We start from the raw sequence: 21,517 nt of genomic DNA, 5'->3' as shown, positions 1-21,517 counted from the left end.
ATTAAGCGATTTAAAGATGAAGACAGGATCGAGTCCCACGGTCATACAGGGAGACCAAGAATTTTTCCCCCAGAGAAGAGACCGTAATCGTGAGGAAAATTAAAAAAAACAAAGATGAGTGTGTGCTGAGGTAGCTGAGGAGTGTGGAAAGCATAGTCATCCTGAAACTATACGAAGAGTGCTCAGAAGGTCAAACTATCATGGCCGTGTAGCCAGGAGAAAGCCATTTGTAAGTAAGCCAAACAGGACAAAAAGACTGGTGTTCGCAAAGGAACGCTTAGGAAAGGATCAGACAGGGTGGAATCGGGTAATTTTCACTGACGAGAGTAAATTCAATATTTGTGAGTCAGATGGGAGGGTAACAGTGTGGCGTAAACCAAATGAGGAGCTCCGAGGGAAAAATTTGCAAGCAACAGTGAAGCCCGGGGGTGGTCACGTAATGGTTTGGGGCTGCATGTCGGCCCAAGGCGTTGCTAAATTGGCTTTCATCGAACAGACAATGGACAGGTACCATTACCTTGACATTCTGAAGTAAAAGCTAAAGACTAGTGCTGAAATGATAGGCATTATTTGTAACTTTATGTTTTATCAAAATAATGACCCGAAGCAGACTTCCCGCGTAGTACAAGAATGGTTATTGTACAGAGGAATTCGAAAGAAACGCCTCCCTTACGGTTATGCAACCCGGTATTTTATATCGTCTAGTTTCGCCTGGTAGAGTAGTTCCCGAGAGGAGCAGTGTTTCCAAACCTATAACCGTAGTGTTTCCAACCCCGTATTGGTTGGTTGGCTGTTGATTTGGTGTTTTTAAGTCCACAATGAACAGTATGACTAATCGGGACTGGACCTACAGTTTAAAGTGGGATCCGAACCACTTTGTGCCTCCACCGGGACCCCTTGATTACAAGGCGTCGACGCTACCACTACGCCATCCAAGCCTGTATTGCTTCGTAGAAGACGAAACCTTCACGTAACTTCTTCATTCGTGATTTACATTTGGTTTACAGACTCACATTACAGGACACTCTTTTCCTGTATTGCATGTTTTCTGGAGCATTTATTTTTCCTTCTGTGGAGAAAATTCTGTTATTATTTTACATCTTATTTTTCGCAGCTTCTCTACCATTTATTGGCTAATCGCAACAATGAGGATGAATGATGACTCGATGAAATTGATAAAAGGACAGTCATAAAGGAACCATGGGGGGCTAGATTCATATTTTTATTATTACTAATATCTTTCTCTTTTTTTACTTTACTTTTGGCTAGTCGCAACGATGAGGATTAGTGTATGATAAAATTCATGAAGGAACACTCATAAACAATCATACCCAGGCCGGGACTCGAACCCGGGAATTTCGGCAGCGAGATCAAAAGCCGACGGCTTACCACGCTCGGGCACAGCGGCGGCCAATTATTATTAGTGATATTGTCTCAAGTAGTGTATTTTTCCACCATATTCTTTCACACAATCATGAAACGGATGAAAATTAAAATGTTAAAATACCTGCCTACGTTGTTTTTTTTAGCTTGCAATATAAAGCCCTACTGCACGAAGCCAAATTGTGGGAATACGAAACAGAACCAAGTTAACATATCTTGGCCGTGGAAAGTGTTAATAGAAAATCTAGAAAAGAGCCATTTAACAGTTGCCTGATTGCTTTTCCATTTGTTGTATGGGAAGAATTGTCTGAAATGTGTGTGTAGTGGCAGGCAAAAGAGAATACAAAGATCGAATAGAGAGGCAACACTGTCATTGTTCTGCACTGCACAGACCACGCGTCTCGTCGAGTGGGCGGGGCACTGTGGGTGCGAGCGAGCTGCATAAAGAACACTCACAAACAACTGAATGACGCTCCGCTTAAAATCTAGTCAATCGAGAAAGGATTTGTTGAGGAAGTGAATTGAAATATAAACGCCAGAATTTGGTCTAAGCCTATAATGGTTACTAGCAATAAGAGCTGATCAATTTTTACATGTGGAATTCCGTAACGAACGAGGCAACAGGCCGCACTCCACACCTTTAGTCTGGTAACACTATTAAATCATCTCATTATATGCGTCCGGTTATGCTGATAGTCATGTTTAATATATTACCTTCAAACATAAACAATATCATGGACTCACTCAGAGGCAGAATTCAATTTTACGCTTCACTTTCCTGAAGATATTGTAGCAATATAATCATTCCGCTCTATTTTCGTATTCTCAATTGAACTCGCACTATTTTCCCCCCTCCCTTCTCCCACCTTAAAAATTTTTGGGTGAGAGGCTAAAAACTATACTAAAACTGAATTACAGACAATACTTTACGACTCAAAGTGACGTGACCTAGAACGTAGTGAAAAATCACTGGTGCAAAATTCAACGTAATGATGATAAAATGAAGGTAGGAAAATGGATGTGCTACAAAGTTTTACATACATACACACAGTTAGCTCCGTGTAGAAGATATTTCTTCACATTTTTCTCACCTTGGCTTCCTTGAATTCACGAAACTGTAAAGCCATGAACGAGTTAACCCCCTATAATCACGGAGTCCCAGGTTCGATTCCTGGTGGAGACACAACTGCCTAGTGGTTCGGATCCCACTTTCAACTGTAGGTCCCACTTCGGGTAGCCTTTTTGAGCATGAAATGGAATTAAAACAAAATTGGAACACGGTAACCCATCACAACACACGCGCAGAGAGCGTTGAACTTAATGACTGACAACTACATCGAACTTTCAGCGAAGCTGGAATAAGGTCTATTTGCCATGACAAATAGTGTGAATTTTCAGTCTCGTGGTGCTTTCTATACGAAGTGCAAGCAAGTTATCTAAAAAAATTCAAATGTGAGGGTGAGTCGAGCTATGTTTCATTCAATAAGACTCTTCACTTCAAACATATTTTGCTCTATAGCTGTCGATTTCGAATGGGCATCTAAGACTGGTTGCTTAGCGGACCGGATTTGGAGCAAAATCATGGACTGTCATAGTTCCAATCACACTACAGACATAGCAAAAATTGATCGCCTGAAGATGAGAGAAGAGGTGATCTCTTGATATGTCTCGAAATATATAGTCAATCAAAAAGAAAAACAATGGATAATGTCCAATTAAGTATAGAAACGCTGTTAGAACCGGTGTTCATTCACAGAGCAGAAGGGTTATTTTGACAAAATTCTGTTTCCCGGCTGGCTGCTTCGGAGAAGAGGGCTTTGTGAAGTTGCCGCTTCTTGCCCAAGCGGTAGACCTAATTCGTTGTTTGGCCACGAGTTCCTTCGTAGGTAAACGCGGCAACAGAGGATCACTGCCATAAAGGTGGTTCCCGCGCCGGCTGAAAGAGCGACGGAAAATTAAAGAACCATTGTCACTAACTTCACACAGACATCTAATCATTTCCTTAGGTTTCGAAGCTGATCCGAAGGGACAACAAATACCAAAAAAACGTCATGAATTAAATGATCGATTGGTCCGTCCTTCTGTTGATGGATGGCAATCCATATTAACAATAATAATCGTAAGCTTATCATTAAAGAGTCAACAATCAAAGCTAATACGCATCTATTGATCAGAAATTACTAGAACGTTAAAGTTGTTTTTGTACCTCTTGTTATTTTAAGTCGCTCTTCTGCCACTTTCGGCTAATGAGGATGAGTGACGATTAGATTAAATTGACACCATGATACCAATACTGAAGCCGTGACTCGAACCCGGAAAGCGCAGTTAGTGATGGACTAACGATCCAGACACCGAATGTTCCGGGTTCGAGTCCCTTCACAATCTAAGACATAACACTTTATCAAAACTTTATTCACCTCTCCTCCACCTCAAATTTAATACTCAATCTTCCCAACCAAATTTCCAAGCCAATTTTAGACTTCCTGTTGATATTGCTCCCTCCAAAAAAGCAATCTAAGACGTAATAGTAATACACAAGAGTTGGGATTCCCTGCCCCCAAAATAATTATCAATCCAGCTACCTGAAAATCCCACTAACTTCATTAATCGCCCACCATAATGTCCCTATCAATCTAAGGCCTAATATGTAAGAGTTGGATATCGCCCCCCCCCCCACCAATATTACTTATTAACCGTAACAATTCCCCTGACAATCTACAAATTACTATTTGTATAACAGCAATGGCTAATTGATAACGTAATTAAACTTGTTCCCTGTTTACTCAGTCAAATTTCCATCACAGTCTGTGCCATAATGCCCCTCCCCCTGGGCACCACTGATTTAGAACTGTGACAACGTGATAGGTGTAATGTAACTAATAGTTAAGTGTTAGGGATGGGTGCATGTGTGCTGCGCATATGAATTTTATGTGAATCATATCTGTCAATAATGTGAATATTAATATTATAGAATATAATATAATGGTGCAGGTGTGTGAAAAAGTAACCATGAGCACCAAGGTATCAATAAAAAAGAATTCGAAACATAAGTTGCATATGGAGATGTGTGTAATTAGTTTTGTTCTGGGATGTAGCAAAGAACATCGGTTAAACCGTGCGGGATTCAATACTGTGTCCACCCGCCGTTGGATTCAAGCACTGCATCTAGTCGACGAGGCAAGGATTCCACGAGCAGATGTTTGGTCTTCTCCTTAAACTCTCCCAAACATCAAACACGTGAAAATGTTTTCGATTGGGAGACTTCGCTGGCCAATCTACTCTTGAAATTCCTGGGTGCTGATTAAACCAGATGGTGTTCGCTTTCGATGTATGGACGCTCCTGTTGTCTTGATCGAAAGTCACGTGCGAAATCTCATCTTCAAGGTGTCTCTCTCGCACGCTGAGAAGCGTGTGGTTTTCCAGCACTGCGATGTATTCCTGCGAATTCATTCTCGAGGACACTTCCACCAATCCACCTACTCCAGACGAACTGATCCATCCCCACACCGCCACGGATATCCTGCCACTCCTAGAATGGGTAGAAATGTTCTCGGGGTCGTAGCGAGTTTTGTTGCGCCTCCAAACATAAACCTGACCATTTTCGTCAGACGAAAATACTTTTTTGTCGCTCAAAATTACGTTCTGCCAAAATTCTTGATGAGCTGGTAAATATTGTAAAGAAAACTGATCCGTGCTTCGTGATGGAAATGCGTCATTGCTTCATTCTTTGCCGCTCGACGGTGCCGAACTGTTGCAGCATGGCACCCCAGTTTCAACTCTTGGCGAATCTTCGTTGTAGCCATGAAGGGATTGCCCTCGCTCATCTCAATGATGCCTGCATCTTCTTCCCTGGTTGCCTTCCACGGCCGGCCTTTGTTGGGTCTTCACTTCATTCCTTGGTCACGTTCTTCCTCGTAACACCGAATCCAACGCCTGACGCATGAATCGTCCACACCAAGGGTCGTAGCATGTAGTGCAGCACATCCGCCGCACAAGAACATGCTGACTATCTTCTCTCTTGTAAATTCCGAAAGTAAGGCATGATGAAATGATATCGTAAAGGAACATTCGGACCGAAGGGACATGCTGCATGTGGCACATGCCTCTTGAAAACACCTTATCATTGGTGCATGTAGAGTTTCACGTCCATTCGGTGCAGAAAGTTTCATTTTATAGGTTCCGTTGCAAGTGGCATGCTCAAGGCATAGATACGAGTAAAACTGCTGCAGGATCTCAAACGAAGCACCCACCGGGGCTCGAATTAAAGCCAAAGCGTGGTGGCAAAAGGCAACCGTGAAGTTACTGCATCTATTAAATTAAGCAGGTGCATGCAGATTTAAAAATATTGATAAGATAATTCAATTGAATTGAATTGAATTGTTGTTTTTTTAAGTCCACTTTATGCACAGAAAGGCTAATTGGGACTGGACCTACAGTTTATAGTGGGTTCCGAACCACTATGTTCCTCCACCGGGTATCGAACCCGGGACCGCTTGATTAAAGGTGACGACTCTACGATTGCGCCGTAGGGGAGGCCCTAGTCCTCTTACGGAGATAATTCGTTCGGAGCAATAGAAATGCCCTATCAAAACAATTGGGGAATATTATTTTCAATGCGGATATTCTTCGGAAAATATGTTTCTAACAACAGTTTACCTAAATAGTGGGGACTTGGGGTGAGAGAGAGGGACGGAGTTGGAAGAGAGAGAGAGAGAGAGAGAGAGAGAGGAAAAGCACACAATTTTCTGTTCAGTGCGAACCTTTGGGATTGCTTTTTCCTAGCGCACCAAAAACACAATACGTATAACCCAAATACAACCCAAATCTTCAATGGCAAAATTGTGAGTCAATCACTCAACTGGAATAAAAAGTACGGATTTAAATCTAGGCCAGAAGATAGATATTGCGCTACCATGTGCCAAAAAATCCACTTTGCCCGCGAGAATTGTCATGCCTGAGTGATATGTAGTTTACGTTAGTTGTGAGAGTTGCTTCAATTCCATTGCCTGCCAAGAATAATGATAGCGCTGAAAGCATAAAATACAGAAATGTGCATGTTTGGCGAGCTATGAGAAAAGCAGATCCTTGTGTTTTCTTTTCAAAATTTACTAATTTTATGTCAACTTTTACATATAGCCAATGGCGACAGAGGATGAATGATGCTTCAGGGAAATTGATGAAGATTGAAGAAACAACGAAAAAGAAAAACTCATTATCAGAGGCTAGGACCCAAGAACCCTGGCTACGCAGCATGTTATGATATTTAAATATATCACGGATTGCTGCTAAATCCATTCCTAGATATTTGTAATGAATGAACCCCCGCCCCCGCTACGAGAAAAAGAAAGACTATAGGATGTGAAACATTCACAACGTAATTGCATTGCTTTTCATTGCTCATGGCTGTATTCCAAATGTAGTAAGAGATCAGCGATAAGTTAGATTTTTTTTTGTGGCAAGGTATAAGTGTATTTGAGCGCAAGGGCTACCTATTGCATCATTTATAAAGAGTTAACTTCGTCGTTACACTAGCACCAGGCACAAATGCATCAATTTCTATTTCGGTTATTTTACATCACTCTTCTGCCTCTTGAGTTAATCGCGATAATACGGATGAATTATCAATTTATAAAATTGTGACGGGACAAACTCAGTGATACATTCATGCCTGACCAGAGTTCGAATCTGGAACATATGACCTCGCTTCGCTAGAAAGGCTGGCAGAAATGTATCGGAAAAGTGTAGGAGCACCAAGAACCGGTTTCACCCAGCACAGACAATGAAATCATTTACAGCGACTCGCTGTGGCAGTGTTGCTCGTCACCCCCTCCCCCTCACTCGCAGATAGCATAGTCTTCTGAGCACGCACCTGCTGATGGAAGAATGGAACCACAAGCAAAACAACCTGCGCAGACCCACGACTCCTGTGCACCGTACTCCCGCGAGGAGGGGCGGGGGAGAGTGGACCATGCTTCCTTATGGCCCGAACTGAAGGGAAGAAGGGAGATCTGCGCGGGTACTTTTCGTCCCAAGGATTTTTTTCGTTTTGGTCGATCTATACTTTTCGTTTCAGGCATATTCCGACTGGAAGGTTTCTGGCACCCCTCCGCCCCCTCACCTTCCCACCATGGTTAATAAATGAGACCCTTGCACTTTCAAAACCCTTATCGCAAGACAAAGCTGGCATCAATTTTACACCACCATACAATAAGATTTACACGGGAAACATTTCCCAACATATTTTCTTGATTCGGACTAAGGGCAAATTAAAAATAGTCAAAGAATTAAATTACTGAAAATATGGAAAAGCGCGATACCAAAATCTGTAATGATTTAATGTGCGAAGGGAAAATCGAGAAAAGGAAAAAAAAATTAAGTATAAAAGTATTCGAATAACCAGATTAAGAGAGAAAGTTATCACGGCTCGAACAATGCAAATGAAAAAAAAAAAAAACGGGAATACGAATTGAAATATACGACAATCGGAAGTAGGCTGAAGGAAGCAAATTTTAATAAACGTGGAAAGAAAACATAATGAAAGGAGCGCTGGTTCGATTCGCGACGGAAGCTCATATTTGTTGTTCGAATCCCACTCTACACTGTATGTCCAGATGCATTTACACTTAAAACAAACTTCGTGGAACTTTTTCCAAATCAGATGTCGAATTATAACTCCATTAAGCCTTGTTTCCATGATTATGAAAAACTAAATATGCTGACCAAGGCAGTAATTTATTAGTTAGTTTATGTTTTTAATAAAATAAATTACTGCCTTGGTCAGCATATTTAGTTTTTCATAATCAGATGTCGCCAAAAATTTAAAAACAAAAAGAATAACTCTGAAGGAAAAATGCCGAAATCGTTATTGCAAAATGAAAAAAAGAATCTTCACATATTCGTTCGGAAGTGGTAAAAGAATAATAAAAAACTCAAGCATAAATGTTAATAACACTTGTTATTATTACCAGAGACATTCTCAAAATAAACTTCTTGTCCGTTAAAATCAAATCAAGAGGAAAGCAAGATCTCCACCCGGTCGCGTGAATCTGTGGCTAGATTCAAGAGTTGGAAGCACTACGCTTCTCGCGAGCTGATATTCCTGGCGAAACTAGATGATATAAAATTCCGGGTTGCATAACCGTAAGGGGGGGCGTTTCATTCGATTTTGAATGTACAACTCCCCAAAAGTGCTCCACCCTCCACCGCAGTCTCCAGACTTGAACGTCATTGAGCACCTCTGGTGTAAATTGGAAAAAGAAGTGAGGGAAACACATATAACCTCGAAGGCAGACCTCAAGGAGAGACTTCAACATGAATGGGCCAACATATCGCCAGTGGACACCAGAAAATTGGTAGAAAGTATTCCAAATCGTTTATCCGAGGTGTTAAAAATGAAAGGGATGCCTACCAGATACTGAGATTTCTGTTCGTTGCTTTTCAAGCGTGTTTTCCTGTCTCTCCTTCCATGTGTCTGAATAATTTTGTTTAACCCACAAAAAATGTTTGTTTTGTTTATTGAAATTATTTTACTAATATATTATATTAAACATAATTGAAGATAATTAACAGTGTGCTCATATAGTGTTTCGTTTGTTAAATAAATATTAAACATTTATCATCGTATTATATCACGACTACGTCAGTAAATATTCAGAAATCTTATCTGTCCGAATAATTATGTGACTCACCGTACATATATATATATATATATATATGCATATTTTTATCATCACTTGTAAGTTTAGACCCACCCATTACTTATATGTGATTGTTATTTGGGACAAACTTTTTCCAACCAACCACTTATTTGTCAGCTATCAGAAATCGCTTAAATATGTGCCATACAATGAGCTTTTTTTGTTTTCGATTCGCATTTTCATATGGAAAATTGTCATTTAAAAAACAATAAAAATTCGATTATCTCGAAAATTACTAATTTTCGGACGGGGTATCCATATGGTCAAATTTATTGCAAATTACCTCTACTATAACCCCTTTCAGAGAATACATCAAATTACAGGTCACCCTGTGTGTGTGTGTGTATATATATATATATAGATAGATAGATAGATAGATAGATAGATAGATAGATAGATAGATAGATAGATAGATAGATATAGATAGATAGATAGCGGGTCCACAAAAACATTCCGTGATTATAAATGACCACAAAATTTTAATTATGTATATTACAAAATTGATACCGATACCATTCGAAAGAACAGCTCAAAGAATTTTATCGGATGTGTAATTGTTGGCGTTAACTACAACAATAGACGGCATAACAATAAGAGAATGAAGGGAAAAATCTTTCGATTGTTAATGTGTTATTGTAAATGGCATTCTTGTTAGAAGCATATTGTGTATAGTTAAACATCCATAAATCCTCCGTGTCCAAAATCCATCTCGATGTTCGGAATTTTCTAAATGAGAAACTTGAAGGAAGATGGGTTGTGCACTCTGGAAACAAAGATACTGTGTTGTGCAAGTGGCCACCGAGGTCCCCTGACTTGAACGTCTATGACTTCTTCTTATGGGGTCACATAAAAGATCTTGTATACTTACCTCCACTTCCTCAAGATCTGGAAGATCTGAAATGTCGTATCATTGCCGCCATCGGAGCCGTCACTGTAGATACGTTGGAACCCGTGTGCCATGAGTGGAAATATCACCTTGATATTTGCAGCGTAATACGAGTAGCACACATTGAGTGCCACTGACTTAGGTAGTTAGGTATTAAAATTTGACTTTCTGCTTCAAATGGCACCAATTTTATATAAATTTGAGTACCGAGATTAACGCTGTATATTCCAGAATGTTATTGTTTACTACAGAGCATTGCCTGACATTCGCTACGAGACAAGGCGGAAAGCGGCCCGGCATCAGCGCTTGTCTCTCCTGGTTAACGGGTCCGCGACAGTCTGTTTCTTCGCTCTCCCTGCCTTCGCTCTCTTTCCCTTTCTGTTGACGTTGCAGACTGACGCCAGTATAATCCTCCCTCGGAAGTTGTGTTGAAGATTGTGGCTTAATATGGCACCACAAAAGTTTACATTACAACAAAGGATTTATCTTGTCGAGTGTTACTTCGGAAAGAGGAATTGTGGAGAAGTGCGACGACGTTTTCCAACGAAATTTCCTGGTGTTCCCGTTCCACATAGGACCACTACATTAAAACTCGAAAGAAAAATGGGAAAGCTAAAAAATAAAGTATACAAAGACAATCTGCACACCATTCGTGAGTTAAAAGAGAGTATTGTACGAGAATTACAGTAGACGAAGTTGCACGTGTAAATGCCAATTTCCTTCGGAGATGCCAGGAATGTATTGCAGCAGAGGGACATCATTTTCAACACCTTCTGTAGTCAAGGTTAGTACACAATATGAAAACTCTAATTTTAATAGCCGACTGTCGGGGACCCGTTCACCGGGAAAGACAAACTCTGATGCCGGGCCGCTTGCCGCCGAGTCTCGTAGCGAATGTCAGGGAATGCTCTGTAGTTGTTTATTAAGGAACTATTAAAATCACTATACCAAACCTATCACACATAATATGTGTTTATGTCATGGCGTACTTATACATGATCCTGGTACAATTGTTTCATAGGATTTGCAATCAGGGAAAAAAAATTACAAATTCACTACATCGTTTCATTTTACTTACAGTCATTTTTGCACTATGAATTGTAAAAAAAAATAGCTAACATTTCAGATTTATCACAGCGCAGAGCATAATACATAACAGCATCTGCCAGCCTTACAAAAGAAAACTTTAAAGCTCCAGGTCGCGTGTTGTGTTCCCACGCAGCGAATGAAAGAGGTTCCTGCTTAAAATTGGATGAGTCCTTGCCAGAATGTCGCCACGAGCTCGTTACTATTGACCCATTCTTAAAACAAATAATAGTAGATTTTGCACACGCCTCTTTACATCATTGAACTTAATGCCATCCTTAAAAAAATAAGAAAATACCAGGAAGCTTCACTTTCTGTGTAGAGGGAGATTATTTCCATAACATCTTTGGCTGATATGCATTAGAAGCTTCGGAACGAGTCATGACTCTCGAAGCAGCCAATCAACGAAGCGAGCCGCTGACGTAATCTCAACCCAGAACCTATCGCTAAGCCCCCTGCTCAGGCTCCATACGCCCACTAGGCTCGCTAGACAGACTCGCGCAGTCCGCTGGAGGTGTTTCAAAAGTAATTCGACTCTACGACTATGCCTTGTGGTTACCATGGCAGTTATTAACAATTGATTCTCTGGTTGTCTTCAACAATGAGTTTATTTTTCAAGTGTATTCTATCGAGGTCCTAAAAGGCCATAGAAGAACAATACTCTCTCATAGTGGCGACGGTTAGGGGGACAAGATGGGGTCAGTTGCCCCCTACCGCCCTTTCTTGTCCCCGCTATATGGCCTCTTAATCAGGGTTGTTAAAGCTTCAGGAACCCATGCGTTCTATTGGTTTCCGTAACAAGACTGGGACCTCTTTTTTCTCGCACAATTTAAATTCGGTCCAACTTTCATATTGTTTCAATGCGGAACTTGGACTAGATTTAAATTTATGCTGAAAAAAACGTTCCTGGACAGTATTTAAATTCATCCGGAAAAAAGGTTGCTGGACCGAATTGAAATACCAGGTGTGCCGGTGAATAATTTTTAATTGATCCGAAAGAAAACAAGTGTATCTGGGCAGAAAGGTAACAAATGCTTTATTCAAAGTATGCGCCATCGCTAGCTATACATTGTGCCCATCTGTCCGTCAAATTGTGGACGTCCTTCCAGAAAAATCATTCACATTTTGAGGTGATCCAGTCAGCAAGCCATTGTTCGACATCTTCGTAATTGTTGAAGTGCTGCTGGGAAAGTGAGTGAGACATCGATCAAAACAAGTGGTAGTCCGAAGGGGCTACGTCTGGTACGTATGTCGGGTGTTGCAAGAATTCCCAGCCAAGTGCAGAAATGGTGTGTCTGACGCCTTTCGCTGTGTGTGATGAGGCGTTGTCGTGCTGCAAAATCACTTTTCCGTGTCTTGTCGCCCAATCTGGATATTTTCCATGGCATGAAGACGATCAGATATGGTTTGGCGACAAACATTTAACTTCTCTGCCAGTTGTTGTTGCGTTTCGGTATTGTCTTCGTCCAACAGCGCTTGCAATTCGGCGTCTTGGATTTTTTTCGGCTTGTCCGGGCGATATTTGCCTTTCAAGTCGAAATCACCACTTTTGAATCGTCGAAACCAACTCACACACGCGTCCTGCGTTAGGACATTGTCACCGTACGTTTCCACAAGGATACCATGGCTTTCACTCGCGTTTTTCTTTTGATTGAACGATAAAAGCAGGACGTGCCGCACATGCTCCTTATTTGGTTTGAAGGTCGACATGTTTACCACACAAACCCAATATCACGATCACTCACACTCGGTTGCACATCCACGGCGTTTTGACAGTTACTGTCCTGGCAACACACTGACGTAACAGTTGAGACAGTGCACCAACCCTTGCTACCAGCGCCATCCAGCGACGAAATTAAGAATTATTAACAGGCACACCTGGTGTACTTTAGTTAAAAATGTTATTTACGGTCAAGAATCCATTCACACTTGCTGATTTTCTATCCTGGACCGGAATTAAATTTATTTAACATTCTTGGACCTTGAACAACCCTGCTCTTAATGCTGAACCTTGTCTACCAAGAAAAGTCAACTTTCCTTGCCCCCCCAGTTTTGGTACCCAATTGCCGCCACTGCTGTTATTATTGCAGAAAAACGTTCAACATGAATGTCCCTTTAAAGGACGCTCTACATAAAAGGGGAGAGGTATGGTCCATGCGTCGAACTGACAGATTAGCGGGAGGGTCACGGGGGCATTTGCCCTCCCAACAGGTTTGGTTATTTTATGTTACTTTGCGTTTCTGCACTTTTGGCTAATTACGAAGATGAGGCCTGTTTCCAAAATTTTATTTCGTCCGGGAGACTCATCCTTCATCAGCAGCCGCCAGGCGAAAAGTGCCGGGTAGAAGCCATGAAGATGAATTTCTGAGTATATTACAACATATAATACAAGATGTTTAATCCTGCCAAGAAACAGTGATGCCAACCCTAGCGTAATGGAGCTAAACCTAGCACAATTGTAACTTCTTTGGCACCTAGCACCCTGTGTTTGGCATAATGATAAAACATACCATCACTTGCAAACGTGCGTTCCTGGGAGACAGATAAATTGAATTCCAAGGGATATAATTTGAAAAAAATGCACCTAAGTATTTTTAAAATCCGCAGATCTTATTCGTGCGGACATGTTTAAAAAAGAAAGGTAGCATGCTGATCCAGAGAAAAGCTTTTCCACCCCCCAACCACCCTGGTTCCTAGTCGTTCTCAAACTTTCTAAAGCGCTATATTGAACCCATTTCATTGGTTAAACCATTGTATTTAATTTAATGGTGGACATTCCCAATGTTGTTTAACTATAGTAAATAATCAATAACGCACGTTCACAACTCCCCCCAAATAGATGCATATATTAAACTAAGTCATTCGAAAATAATAATAATAAATTAACAGTGGCGGCGATTGGGTTCCAAAACTGGGAGGGGGGGAGTTCAAGGTACCAAAACTGGGGGAGCAAGGACAGTTTATTTTATATTGGTAGATAAGGTTTAGCATACTGCGGGAGCAAAAGTGGCAAAACGTGGAGGCTACTGCCCCCCTCGCCGCCACTGTAAATTAATAATAATTATGTAATAATAATATAAACACTACTACTACAACGTAAAACATCAAAATCTGTCGATTCAAGAAATCAACGTAATTCTCGAGGGTGTACAGGGAGTTAACGGCCTCAAAGATTGCATTTACATTCCAGCATTGGCGTACGCAGATTGGGGGCTGATGGGGCTACAGCCCCTCCGACAATTTGGGAAAATAGACATTTTTAAATAAAAGCAGTGACGAAGTTGGGAAATGCAAACTGACCGTCTCCGCAGAATGCAGCTATGCATTAACTAACTAACTCCCTAGCCTTCTTAAACCCGAAGGTTCATGGCTGCAGCAACACAGGCCTTCCATCTTTCCCTATCTTGAGCAAGTTCTATATACTCTTTTCCATCTCTACCGATTTCCCTTAGGTCCATCTCAACGTTGTCCCTCCATCTTCATCTTGGCCTTCCTACAGGTCTCTTACAATCAGGTTTCCCAACAAAAATCCTGTAAACTCCTCTTTCCTCTCCCATTCGTGCCACATGGCCTGCCCACCTAAGTCTTCTTGATTTAATTATTCTAATAACAGATATGCATTACACACCTTTACAATTTCAGCCCCTCCCGAAAGAAAATGCTGCGTACGCCCGTGCATTCCAGTGAGGGGGGAGGGGTGCGCGGGATTGGTATCCTCCAGCGGTAAGAATGAAGAATACAGAGAATGTCTCCAATTCCTTTCCTACTACTTACACTCACTAAATATGCAGTCCTGGTAACGTATCTGGAGTTAAGATTTGGGGGTGACGTGTAGAAATTGTACACTTACGTCTATCTTGTAGGTTGCAAAATTACGTTCTTCATTGCCGCGATCATTCTCCATACAGAAACATGTGAACAAGTGACGTTCGGCATTCGTTTCGCTGTCTACAGCGTTGCCACATTGTTCCTTCGTTAGTTGCAGAGCATTAATTGTTGCTTCCAGTGGCGAAGCGTCATAAGAGGCCGGGCCTATCCTAATATATTTGGCTATTACGGATTATTTTATTACTTACAATTTCATTAAACCATGCCTTAATACAAGAAAACTAAAATTCTAGGCCTTACGATAATTTCCACAAATTTCCATCCCTGCCAGGGGCTCTTCCGTCGCATGTCGAGCCACTACTCCGAGGGCCTCAGCTGGTCCCATAACATTCTATGTGTTTCATGCGGGAAAGCATAATTTTAGGGGCGCGTTCGCCCGAAATGGACACAGTGAGTCCGTTAGTGATGCCAACCCCAGCATAATTGTGCTAAACGTAGTACAATTTGAACTTTGTTGTTACCTAGCACCCTGGATTTGGCATAATGGTAAGATATAGCATCATCTACAAACATGCGTTCTTGGGAGACAGATAAATTGAATTCAGAGGAATATGTTTTGAAAAAAAAAATCGCAGATCTTATTTGTTTGAAACAAAACGTACCACGCCGATCCAGCCACATCTGCTCCACCGTCTTCTTTTCATCTTTTCTTTATCTTTCCTTACTTATCTCACGAGAAATATTTTAATGAAGGAAATTGCTAGAAAGTTGGGGTCACAGATAAAACAAGCCGCCGCCTTTCTTAGTCGTCAAGCGTTATATTGAACCAATTATATTGGTTAAACCATTGTAACTAATTTAATGGAGGGAATTACCAATATTGTTTAACTAATCAACAACGCATGTTCACATCACAACTCCCCCCAAAATAGATGCATAAAATGAACTTAAGACATAAGTCATCCGAGCACAATTTAGTTGCATTTAGCAACATTTAAGAGTTTAATCAGCACACTTTTCCTGATTGGGAGGTTGGCAACGCTGGACACACGGTACAAACTGGGCTTCACATCTGTTTCTTGTCCAGCGCGGGGTGTCCAACGAGGGGGGGAAGGGGAAGGTGAGGGTAGAAAGGGAAAGACAACTTGTTCCGAGGGCGAAAAGATGTTTCTATCCCAGTGTTATGCGATTTCGTTAGTTTCTCGATTTACTCCTGTTGCGTTGTGGTTGTTGTTTTATTGTTATATTTTATGTTTTTCTTTTCGTTCATTTTATTTTTTATTGTTGCTTGATTGATTTGGAGCCCTGGCGTCGTAGCGCGATGTGCTAACCACTCCGCCACGGGGCCCAGTTTTCATTCTTGTGAGCGTGAAGTGACCAAGGGAAATAATGACTTGTATAACTCTGGAATGCTACAAAAAAAAACAACCTAAAAGCCTATTACCGGGCATAGGAAGAAATAAGGGACATCGAAACGTTGAGGACTGCCACTTGAATTACATCTAAAGCATCAATTTACAATAAAATCAAGAAATACGATTTACGAGTTAGCACACATCAAGAGTCACTATTCAGATACATTTTGAAAAATAACTTTAAAGGTTATATTTTTCATATTTTAAAAAAGTCGCATCCATAACAACACCAACTCACACGCCTGTGCCTACCTTTCAGCGACACCACGCTTCGCCACTGGTTGCTTCGTTACTTGAACGAGGTAGAAGAGCATGTGGAATGCGAACTTCGATTAGAGGTAAGTTTCGCAACGATGTTCGAGCGTTCTTCGACAAAAATGGCGTCTTGCGCAGTGAGGAAACTAGTGCTCCAGAAACCATTCACGGATAGCCCCACGAACCATTTCTGGTAGGTTAGGCAAGCTTAGTTAAAATTTTGTTCCTAAATCAATTATATACAGCTGTAAAGAAATACACTTATATCGTTTTTTTCCTACTTCCACACGTGACCCCCAAATAGTTATACTAAAAATTAATGAAATTGGAGACATTCTCTATATCCTTCATTCGCTTCCTCCCAGCTGGCAAAGTTTACGCAAAGCAACCCCACAGCTGTCTCATTGTCACTATGTTAAACCATAGGATCATCCCCCAGCCATCCGACCAAAGATCAATAACAATTTTCACTTCAAGCGCTGATCCGAACCATTAACGTGCAGGGTTGTTCAAGGTCCCGCAACCCATAAATTATAATGGGTTCTGTTGCGTTCGTTGCAGGACCGGAACCCGTTCCCGGATCGTATTTTAATTGATCCCGAAAAAAGGTTCGTGGACCGAATTGAAATACTTTACAGATAAAAAGTTTCTTTACGGTCCAGAATACATTTACGCTAAAGTAAAGGTGAGAGACAGATCACAAGGCTACGATATTCACAAGAACAATTTTCGACGCCCTGCAATATACCGGGTGGTCCATTTATAATGATAGTATGGAATATCGCATGCAGAATGCATCCAATCAAAAAATTGCACAGAATAAAAGTTTGATACTATTGAGGGGGTAAGTCATTTTGTTCCCTTTATGTAATAATGGTTTTGGTTTCCGTTGAGAACATTGCATAAACGAATTTTATTCAAAAAATGTTTGCAAAGAATTTTGCAAAAGAAAATTGTTTGCAATTTATGTTTTTGTGTAACAATAAATAATATTAATTTGTTCCAACTCTTTGGTTTCAAGGAACAATTTCATATGAACAACACTACTCACTACTCCATTCAGGCTCGAGCCATATTGGACACAAAGATTCCTGGTCGATGGATAGGACGTGGAGGGCCCGTTTCTTGGCCAGCTCGTTCACCCGATCTCACGTCGCCTGATTTCTACCTTTGGGGACTACTTAAAGAAAAGTGCTACCACGAAGTTCCAACAACGCCAGAAAACATGCGGCAACGAATTATTGATTCTTGTGCCTCTATCACTCTTGACATTTTGGGTCGAACAGTGTGGATCTTCAGACAGTGTGTTTTGAAATGCATTGAAGAGAACGGTCATCATTTTGAACATTTGCTCCTTTAAACATTTGTTTGTGTACCTCAAATGATAACTAATTTGTAGTAACATACTTAATTTTGTTGTTCATATGAAATTGTTCCTTGAAACCAAAGAGTTGGAACAAATTAATATTATTTATTGTTACACAAAAACATAAATTGCAAACATTTTTTTTTGCAAAATTCTTTGCAAACATTTTTTGAATAAAATTCGTTTATGCAATGTTCTCAACGGAAACCAAAACTGTTATTACATAAAGGGAACAAAATGAATCTGAAACGACCAAATGTTTATAAATGTTAGAAGTTTGCAATTTTTTTACAAAATTTTTCAAACAAAAAAATCTTCTTTTTCAACACGGAATCCAAATATGTAAAACAAATGGGGGTGTTCCATTTGAAATTTCAAATTTACCCCCCGCCCCCCCCTAAGGGGTGGGTAGCGGCGACGAAATTTTATTCTGTGCAATTTTTCGATTGGATGCATTCTGCATGCGATATTCCATACTATCATTATAAATGGACCACCCGGTATATTTCTCAATGTACGTATATTTCGTCTAGCGAACGGGGAACGATATCTGGCATCCCGTTAACCCTTGCTTACCCGAGGGGGCAGGGGCTGCTAGGCCCAACACCTCTTGTTTTTCGATTTTTCAACTTAATAATTTTATTAAACATATAATAATTTATAATATTCGATAGAGTGTTACCAATGTTTGTGTATTATCTTTGTTCATAAAATCACAAAAACCACGTACATAGGAAGCAAAATTCACATTGTGGGCCTATAAGGATTCCCCCTTGGGATGTGTGTAATGTGGGACATTACACACATGCCTATAACAGTCTATAATTGCTTGGAAATGGTATTTTTTTACTATACTTACTATATAAACAAAGAAGCATTTATACTCATTGAATATATACTTGCAATATTGTTCTGCAAGTTTAGTGAATGATAAAATATGCGTGCAACACTCGTGCAATTGTTTTTATTTTTGTTATTAATGATGGTGACTTTTGTAATTATTATACACTCCTCACAAATGTTTTGAATATTGTTATACTAGGGGATAGGCACAGCCTTGGAATGCAACAACACATGGTATATGTCTGTCTGTTGGACGTTCTTGTGTTTTCGTCAACATATGCGTCCGTGCCTATCACCCAACATAACAATATCCCAAATTTGTTGTGCCTAATATAACAATATTCCAAAATTTTTGCGAGGATTGTATAACTGCACTTATATAAGTAACAAAGAAAACAGTTATTCAATAAAAAAAATAGAATCTGAATTTTTGTGATAGAAAAAGGGTGGGGCCTCTGACCTCCCTGTATCAGGCAAGTAAGTTTCGGAGCGAATTTATATTACCGGACCCCTTCCCGGTTTTTGTAATATTTCGCACACTCACTAATTGAAGCCTCCTAATCACGAATTTGAAGTTAAAATGTGGGAGTCACGTGTAGAAATTGCAAAATAAGCGAAATTGAGTGGTCCGCGATCGGAACAGAAACCCTGGATTTCTCCACGAAAACAATGGTTATTTCAATATTTTACGTTTTAGAACGAAATTTTAACTATGCTTGCCTAACCTAACCTAACCTTACCGTGAATGGTTTTTGGGGCTATGCGTGAATGGTGAATCTCAGTTTGTAGCACTTGAGCGACAAATTTTTTAGCTACACCATCGTGATCAAGTGTCCTAAATTATTGACTATGCGAAATATGAACGAATGCCCCGTATTATTAATATGTACCCAACCAAAAGTTACAAAAGAAAACTTACGAAAGAAAGAACTTTTTCATACCTTCAAAGTCACGATCTTCCTCGCAAAACCCAGATTACTGAACAAGTGAACGCTACGTTGAACAAACATGGTTTCCATGCTTGTATACGGAGAACGATCGCGGTAATTGAAAAGCTTATTTTACAACTTCTACACGTCAATTAACAATTTCAACCCGTCACCCCCACATGTTAACCTCAGATACTTCATCGGGACTACGTATTTCGTGAGTATTACAACTAGGGTAGAAATTACGGAAGGGTCCGGTATTGTAAATAATAGTCTAAGTTTCTTCTATAGCACGGATAAGCAAGGGTTCATACACTTATTTAAACTAACGTTGTATTTGAAAAATGTGCACAAAATTGTTCTTACCTTGAACTGTCACCACGCTGCCCATTGCAACAACGTAGAGAAGCGCGTGATTCATTTCGATCTTGTAACGCGTGCGTTCGTTCTTCTTCATGACGAAAAGTTATTCGAAGGAAGTTCAAGGTTGCTTCTTACTTGCTCGCGAAGTTCCATCGTTGTGCGTTGTGTAAAGAAACGAAAACTTTCAACAATTGTCACGAGCGTGCGTCTTGAGAACTGGACGAAGGGAGGACACAGACTACTTCAACCGTCGCAACTGAACAGTGACGTACAGCGCTGTTGGGCGCGCTTTTAACGTTCTGCATTGGTCGATAGTGGCAACAATTTCGATCGTTTTTCTGGCCGCCAATACATGTAGTGTTTGCGTCAAAATAAAACTCTTGTTTCCTGGTTACGGAAGTGGCACGCAAATTAACTGTCCCGCGAGTGTGGAGAATGGCCTTGCGTCAAATCGTGCATTACATCAAATCAATATCGTTGTCTATTTTGAAAGATTCTGCCTACGATATTGAACGTTGTCAACAGTTCGATAAAAATATAACGATGGGTTGGTTCTGTTCTGGATGTCGCATGCAAATTACACGTTGCACCCTTTTTTTTGGAAGGGGTTGACAGGGCCGGAAGAGAAAACAGTGTGAAGGCAGGGCAGATATTCTCTAGGGTGGTAATTGCATTTAATATGTCCCAAAATACCTTGCAAAGAATGTCTCTCTGTCCTGCCTGGTGTCGTCACTGCATCTAATGCTCTATTCAAGTCTAAACGGATGTATGTGTATGAAGTGTAGTATTTCAAAAATGCGGCGGGGGGGGGGGGGGGTCCAGTATGAGATGACCAGATTTAAAAAACAAAACGGGACATTTTTCATATTTACTGTACCTGAAGGAAAAACGGGATGGCAAAATGTACACATCTTAACACAAAAAATCTTGTCATAAATAAATACTTATGTTTGAAAACTAATTAATTTAATAAATAAATACTGCGTACATAACTTGCATACTATGGTGATATGCACTGCACTCCAACAATGCAGCCCATTAGAATTGGAAGTCATTGATTGATATTTTGCTGTAGAATGGGTCTTCTTCAGTACACCCTTCTTTTCAAATAACATTTTATTAAAGTTTTGCAGTAATTCTATGTCGAAAATTCATTGTCCAAAAAATGGGGACAGATTCAAAGAAGGGACTGTCCCAGCTTATACGGGATGTATGGTCACCTTATTCCAGTACCTATTATGAAGCATCGTGAAAATATACAATATAGTACAGCGTGTCCATAAATATACTGTCACACTTTAAAGTGGTATTACGTCGCTTTGGATAATCGTATTTAAATGAAATTGGTGACATTTGAAAGAAAAACTCAAATATTTTATTTTACAACTCATAGACATTGAATGTGGCCCCCACAAGTGGCCCTGCAGATATCAAGGCGAAATTCCCATTCATGCCACACACGCTCC

The 21,517-nt window shown here is 40.4% G+C and overlaps 1 protein-coding gene across 3 annotated transcripts in view; it reads right to left on the bottom strand.

The window, feature by feature from the left end:
• Positions 1-20,302, bottom strand: part of LOC145982078 (uncharacterized) — a 187,355-nt gene extending 167,053 nt beyond the window's left edge. For all 3 annotated transcript variants that reach the window (XM_083115674.1, XM_083115675.1, XM_083115676.1), the window contains exon 1: positions 20,055-20,302. In XM_083115674.1, coding sequence (XP_082971800.1) covers positions 20,055-20,145 — 91 coding nt within the window. In that variant the 5' untranslated portion in view covers positions 20,146-20,302. The remainder of the gene's footprint in view (positions 1-20,054) is intronic.
• Between the last annotated feature and the right edge of the window lie 1,215 nt (positions 20,303-21,517).

The sequence above is a fragment of the Lepisma saccharinum genome, chromosome 30 (genome assembly GCF_977018435.1).
Source record: "Lepisma saccharinum chromosome 30, izLepSacc3.1, whole genome shotgun sequence".
In the NCBI taxonomy this organism is placed as follows: Eukaryota; Metazoa; Arthropoda; class Insecta; order Zygentoma; family Lepismatidae; genus Lepisma; species Lepisma saccharinum.
Note: the sequence above shows the minus strand (reverse complement) of the source record. Positions and strands in the feature narration are given on the sequence as shown.